General features: G+C 33.1%; 1 protein-coding gene across 2 annotated transcripts; it reads right to left on the bottom strand.

Annotated features, from left to right (window-relative positions):
* Positions 1 to 201: 201 nt before the first annotated feature.
* Positions 202 to 6,474, bottom strand: LOC110731879 (beta-amyrin synthase-like). Of its 2 annotated transcripts, XM_021911792.1 has the most exons (13): positions 6,118 to 6,474; positions 3,025 to 3,210; positions 2,816 to 2,905; positions 2,510 to 2,707; positions 2,331 to 2,403; positions 2,037 to 2,203; positions 1,773 to 1,964; positions 1,557 to 1,670; positions 1,322 to 1,442; positions 1,048 to 1,172; positions 819 to 917; positions 450 to 506; positions 202 to 330 (listed from the first exon to the last, which is right to left on the bottom strand). In XM_021911792.1, the coding sequence occupies exons 1-13, from the start codon at positions 6,316 to 6,318 to the stop codon at positions 280 to 282; spliced, it is 1,674 nt and encodes a 557-aa protein (XP_021767484.1). In that variant the 5' UTR covers positions 6,319 to 6,474; the 3' UTR covers positions 202 to 279. The 2 variants fall into 2 exon arrangements, with proteins under 2 accessions (XP_021767484.1, XP_021767482.1); XM_021911790.1 differs by lacking the exons at positions 202 to 330; positions 450 to 506; positions 819 to 917 and having other exon boundaries at positions 1,080 to 1,170; positions 6,118 to 6,465.
* Positions 6,475 to 7,588: the final 1,114 nt, after the last annotated feature.

Genomic DNA, 7,588 nt, shown 5'->3' with positions numbered 1-7,588 from the left:
TAAGTAAATAGAATACGAAATAAAAAGGAATACAATTATTATAAAGATAATATATAAGATTAAAAATAATGTATTATTATAGTTGTATTATCCAAATATTCCAAAAATAAAAGATTTTCGCTAAAAAGGGAGATGGGAGTTTTGGAGGGAAAAAACAGCACTAGGAAGCTACATGTGTCATTTCTGATGTATGTTTTAGTATTATGTTATTGATTAAAAACCATAATAATAATTCAGAAATTGTTAACACCAAGTAAAATGTTATATTACGAATAATACTCACTCATACTCAATGACAATGCCTTCAAAAAATTCTGTCGGGTTCAGAACCTGGAGATCGTACAAATATATATACTTATATTAAGGTCATATATATTAATTAACAAATTGATTACTGTAACATTGTTAGTACGTAAATTAGTACGTTGTAGTAAAATTAAATGGCTCACCTCCAACCATTCTTGAGCCCCTGCAGGTTCCCAAGCAGCTACCCCGCCATTTTTACTCTGAAAATAAATAGTTGATATCGTATTATTTAATTTTATTTTAAATTTGGCCAGGAAAACTGAAATATGGCATAAAAATAGATATCACTTCAACTAAAGATAGATTGACGAGGTGGTGTAACATATTTAGTTTTTGGCCGTGAATGGCGAAAATTTAGGAAAATATCTACTACGACAGCTAAGTTCTACTCTACAATCACTCGACCTCTATATCAATATCAATCAATTTAATTTATCTACGTTACATGTACTCCTATAGATAATACGGAGTACTTCATTAAACATAGAGTTACAATAGCAATGGATTCTTACCTGTAGAGAAAGCAAGAGATTGACGGAATCATATAATCGCTCAGGGTCCATCTTTTCTCCAACAATTTCCGGGGGCATTGTTGATAACATTAGACAACACTATATGATACAAAAGAAACCAAAGTTAATTATATATATAATCAAACATAATAATGCATTATATTTCTCTTTAACAACAATACAAATATACAATCTCTACTTGTACATTGTTCTTGTTTAAGGGTCTTACTTTTAGGCCTTCGGCGGTACAATCAGAGACTTGCCAACCGTGATCTTGGTCAGAGAAAGTCCATGATCCCTTCGAGATATGGCGGTGCATAGCTTTGAAGTCTCCCGACGGATTGTCCTTAACCTTATATAAGCAAATATATAGCATTAGTTATACAACCTAACATTCTCTTTTTTAGTGTTTATGAACAACATTTTATAACATTAGTCCTTAAAGTATTAATTTATGCACCATATACACATGAAACATTCACTTGTTAAGAAAAAATGAATACCTGTCTCTTTAATAAAGAAGTGGCTTTTCTTAAGAGCAGGTCCGATTTCGTCGAGGCTAAGATTTGAAGCTAGCAATGCTTGGACGGAAAACCCACAATCCCATTCTTGACTTCCAAAACTCTGCAAATTTTTTTTTATCACATGTATTTAGGTTAGTAATGATCAATTTTCATAATTTTGGAGAATTTTGCAAGTACTTGTTTATTAATAAAACTTTCATTGATGATAAAATACCTGCATTTTTAATCCATCTTCAGCAATCCAAATGTAATCCTGGACTCTAGCAAGGTGTTTCTTGTAATGATCCCCTTTAGGATCTTCAACCCAACATGCTAACATACATAAAACCTACAAAATTCAAAGCAATTAGTCAGTGTTTTATATCTTAAATTACTAAATTAGTGTAATAATCCCATGCTACTTGTACATTATAAGCTTATTGATCGATACCTTCTCAACACATCCCATGGTTATGTAACGACTGTTCTCATCTTCGTAATGAATGTGTTCCATTGTAACCTCTAGTGCTTTCTTTCGAATCAACGTGTTGAAAGGCCAACGAGTAAGGAGTGGCTCCATAAAGATGTAAAGAGCGTCCCACATTAAATCTTGAATCAATGGATGAGGGTAGTAGAGATCCTCCTGTTTGGTAATCATAAAAAAAATATCTATGAGTTTATCGAAATTATAAAGGCACGAGCTATATGAGCTTACCGGTGCACACAAATGGCGCATTTTCTTCCAACTAATTTGCTCAAAGGGTTCGTTGTAGAGTTCTTCTCTAAGTTGTTTAATGAGAGGTGTAATTGGACCTATGAATCTCTTCCCATATAAATATGACATTGGCATATATACCATTCGACAATAACACCACATTTTCGCTGCATGATAACCAACATCAAATTTTAGTACCAAAATTTGATAGAAATTAGCTTCTTTATATATATTCACTAGCATTAAACATAACACTTGTACAATATATCTACTAGGAAGTACGAAATTTTATACCAGGATACATAGGGAGAAAAGGCGGAAGGATCGGCATTGGATTACTTCCAGACCAATCAAACAAGCCGAGTATCTAAAATGATAGATATATGTTAGTTTGTTACAATCACATTGGTTAATTACAAGTATTTAAAAATGTTCAAGTTATAACTTATGTGAAATTATGTTAAATGACTTACAGATAGCCAAGTTTTTCCCCAAGAAGCCATATGGGTAACGCTACCATGGTCAAGGATCCATTTACGAGCCCTAGGACAAGCGTTGTCATCGCCCTCATCAGGTCCGATTCCAAGCATTCGCAAACAAATGTAGTTGAGTGCAGTGCAAAACATGGTACTGTGTCCTTCAATGTGCAATCCCCAACCTCCATCTTCATTCTATTATAATAAATTATTATATGATTAGTCCAATTTTTTTTTAAGAAAGTAAATTTATTTCCATGGTCAAACCTATTCAATTCAACATTGTATAGAATATGTGTTAACCTGATGATAATAGATACTACGAAGAATCTCTCTGCGATGCTCTGGCCCGAAAACAGAATTTAGATCCCCTGTAATGTATAAGCAGAAAACCTGCATGACATTACATGTTTATGTAAATGTTATTAGTCTTATTACATTATATCTCTTGAAAACTTGGTTATAAAATGATGCAATTACATAAATGAGAAGTGTATTGTTAAAGGACTAACCAAGGGAGGGAGGAAAAATTGAGGGCCAGCAATTTCAGCAGGCCAATGGCCTTGGTCAGACTGCAGGGCTGTGAATACATTCACTGCTCTTTTTAGTGTTGTCGTAGCAGTTTCGTATGTGATCTCCTCCCCTTCTTCCACCTTCACTTGAGGTATTGTTTGCTTGAAGTTTTTCTCCCTTAGGAACTATGGTTCAAATGATCAATCGCATAATTAATGGTTATTAAATAATTAATGTTCTAGCATAAATGCATAATGTTACATCGCGTTATTAAACTAAAAAATTTGCATCTAATTTTTCTTTTTATCACTGTTGGACAAAATTATAACATGATTTTCTCACATTATACAAATTATTAAAGTTTACAAATTAAAGGAGCATATATTCTCATCTCACACCACAAAAAGACTGAGATGGAAGAAAAAGAAATATCATACGAGGTCTTATGTTTCAACAACTTTTGTGTGGCCGTGTGGCCAGCCGACACACACAAAGTAACCCCTAACCGACGAATAACCCCTAATCGACGAATAACCCCTGACCGACTGAGTAACCTCTGACCGATCGAGTAACCGCTAGCCGAGTGAATAACCCATGACCTAGTGAGTAACTAACCCGTAATCGAGTAACCCCTGACCGAGTGAGTAGCCCCTGATCGAGTAACCCCTGACCGGCCGATGAACCCCTGATCGACTTAGTAACCCCTAACCGATCGAGTGAGTAACACCTATAACACTAACAAAGTAACCTCCATAATGATTAACTACACGGTGTGGCCAACCACATATAAAAGTTTGTGCTTATGCTTTCATGATTCCTTTGTACATTTGTGTAATTATTGAAGTAAAACGAGATTTTGTTTTAGTGACAAATATATGGAATTATGCATCTTAACACGTTCAAATTGCTCGTCCTTCGTTGTTACTCCCTTCATCCCTTATTTTTTGCCCCATTGTAAAAATATGGGTCAAACTTTTAAAACTTTGACCATGAATTCTAGTTAATCTATATGTGATAATATAATGGGTCAAACTTTTAAAACTTTGACCATGAATTCTAGTTAATCTATATGTGATAATATATTAATGTGGGATCTTGTTAGAATCGTCTCATTGTATAGTTTTTATTAATATCAAATTTTAATAATTTTTACGCGTATAGAAATGGAGATATATACGTTTAAAGATGCATATTGGAGATCGTGAAAAGTTAAATAGGGCAAAAAATAAGGGACAGAGTAATGTCATTGTGACTTATCATTTGTATAGTAGTTGAGGACTAGATGTGCAATTGTTTTCAATTGAACGTAAATGTATATTATTATAATTAGATTTGCGTACTTTCCTACGTAGTAATAAAATATTTATATTTAGGATTTTCAATCGGAAAATTATCAATAGTACACCCAAGGTTCCAGCGTTTATCAATGGCACATCTACTTAACTATTGTTTATCAGCGGTACACCCAAGATTTCACACAATTATCTACAGTAACCAATCCGTTAAACAAACGTGAATCCTAGGTTAGTTTTGGCTTTTTTCGATTTTTTAACTTAAAAAACTCCCTCCTTTTTTTCCCTCTTTACTTTCCCTCCTTTTTTTCCCTCTTTACTTTCCCTCCTTTATTTAAACTAACCCACCCACCCACTCTAACTGTATAAATAGTTTCCCCCCTCTTTTGCAGCTTACTCTTCTCCTTCTTCTCGAATTTCCCTTTCTTTTAATTTTTTTTTGCTTGTCAAACTTACCAACTTCTCATCAGACAACATACGCAGCTCATCAAGACACTGAATTACTTCTCTGGGAAACGAATTAAGCCATAGAACATCATCTAGGGTAACTTTCCTCAATTTGGAAATATAATTAGTGCTACTCTTCCTGTTGGTCTTACACTATCAAAAAAAATTCCCTTTTTTAATCCAATCTTTATAAGATGTGGTCACCCTATTCGAACATGTACAATTAATTAATGGATAAAGTTATCAAAGTATCTTCCCATATCGAGTAATCTTGGTGCCCGTTGACTTAAAATATAATTGGATGCTTTCAAATTTTGTGTTACTTAGCGTAAAATTATTAGATACGAAGTATATTATATCACTATTTGGGAATTGTTGTTGCAACTTTTTAATTGAGTGTAATAAACTAAAATAAACTTGTTTCAATTCAATCGGATTGATTTTTGCAGGGTCGATTAGCTGAGCTTTGTCATTCCCAATCATTATTAATAGCAAAGTAACGTACCCCATAATAACGGAAAGTACCACTATTGGAACGTTTAATTTATTTAGACGGGTTGAGATTATGAAATTTTGATAGTGTGATTTTATTTATCTCGCGTTTGGCATGTAATTGGAATAAGGGCTCGTACGATATTTTATGTTAGTGTGAAAAATCACCTTATTATATATTGCTCGCTCCCAAACTCTTATAAGTACTCTTTAGTAAATAATTCTTTACAACTAAACAAACACCACGATTACCATCTATAATAAAGCCTGCTAAACATACAATAAGAGGAGTTCAATACTTTCGTTTATGAAGGAAACAGTCAATACCAACCATTTTACGTCTATTATAAAGCCTAGTGATAAGGTTTGCATCTCACAACCTTGAGGTTGTGGGATCAAACCCCACTAGAGGCACTTTGGGGTGAAGATTCTCTTACCCTTCCCCCCCACCTCCCCACTCCTAAAATGTCTAGCCCGTTAACTCAGGCCGAAAGGACCTGTGAGAGATTCCGGCCCGATAATTAAGACCCTTCTCCTTACCAATAAAAAAAGAAAATAATAATAAAATAAAATAAAAAAAAACAAACAAAACATTTTACGTCTACTTAAGTATCTCATGATTTTGCAAATGCTATGTAATAGTAAGGAGAAGTTTCTCATCACTTCAAAATTTCACAAACTTAATTAACCTTAAATGAACTTTTGAGTTAATTCAAAAAATTAAAAATAAAAATATCAACTTCCGAGCTTAATTTTAGCTGTAAGTTAAACTTACTACATGCCTTTTTAGTATTACTTCAATTATTAAACAAAGTAAATAATAAAGGTGAATATGATCTATAATAAAGCCAGGAAACGAACCTGAAGACGCCATATGAGATCACCACAAGGTTTAACTTTAAATCGATTGTTGTAGAAGTTACGACGTGCATCCTCTACCTCCTCCCTCTCCTCAGGGGTGCCATAGTTTGGATCAAACTCCCAAGTTTGTCGCCCAACAAAGTTATTAGTGCTGTATAAATAAGGGTCGTTTGCACCTTCTCCAACTTTTAACCTCCACATTTTATAATCCCAACTTAGCACGTAGAGAAAATTTCCTGAGCAAAATTTATAAATGTGCAAATTCTCAAATTACGGGTCACAATTTCTGTGACCAAACTAATTGACAGTTTAGCTGATTGATCAGCTCAAATTGCTATGCATTGTAGTTGGCAAGTTTTTTGTTTCGTTGTGCTCAATTAGATATGGTAAGAGTAAAGTTGAATGAGTTTTATATGAAAACTTTGATGTATAAATATGTGTGTGAAATATACAAGAAATTATGCATGCATAATAGCATATGCTAGGTTGGTCCAATAGCTAAGTGGGAAAAGACGAAATAAATAATGAAATATATATGTAGGAAGGACGAAGGTAGCGATATGATGAGGTTTATAATTTATCTCGCGCTCTTCGATTTCCTCGTTGCTACGAAAGCTATCTACGTGTATGACGTTTTATTTTGTTGTCGAATATATTGCCTATAATAATTGTGTGGATCCTCGACTCTTCGTACATTGCTTGTAAACTGACTCGTATATGATTATTGAATTTTTACCACAAGTATATGATTACATGACTAAACATGATATGAATTTGACTTATTAAAACGTGGTAAGTACAGAGTAAATATTTTAAAACTAATGATGATAATAAACTAATTTGGATGTGCAATTTTTTTAAATAAAACAACAAGATCATTACAAAGTAGAAATGAGTGAATTGAACCTGCGACCTATATGTAGTATACCCACATCCTCAATATTTCTCACTAGGCACAAAACTAAATAGTACTCCCTCCGTCCCATAATACATGAGACGTTGGACTTTTTTCACCATTTATGCATTAGATTTGACCATAATTTTTTACTAACATAATAAAAACATATTTTATCATAAAATATGTTGTTAGATAGGTATTAATATAAAGTTTTATAATATAATTTTTACAATAATTTTCATTAATATTTAATTATATAAAAATAAAGTTAAACTAGTGCATTGACATGTGTGCAATGTTGACTGTATCATATATTATGGGACAGAGGGAATACAAAAGTATTGTACATGATACAGAGTCCTACCAAATTGAATGACTCGTAAATCAATTTTATGACCTGAACCATATAATTGACTTAGAATCAAATCCCATCCAACATCACATTTAGCACCTTAGGTGTATGGCCAAATCCCTTGAATCATTGTTTTTATTTCGTTTTCTTAATTAAAAAAAAAAAGAAAGAAAGAAACATTTTCCTACTTTGTAGATGGGTATTCAAGGTTATGTAGACTA

The sequence above is a fragment of the Chenopodium quinoa genome, unplaced genomic scaffold (assembly GCF_001683475.1).
Source record: "Chenopodium quinoa cultivar QQ74 unplaced genomic scaffold, ASM168347v1, whole genome shotgun sequence".
Taxonomy (NCBI): Eukaryota; Viridiplantae; Streptophyta; class Magnoliopsida; order Caryophyllales; family Amaranthaceae; genus Chenopodium; species Chenopodium quinoa.
This window is presented reverse-complemented; position numbering and strand designations above follow the sequence as displayed.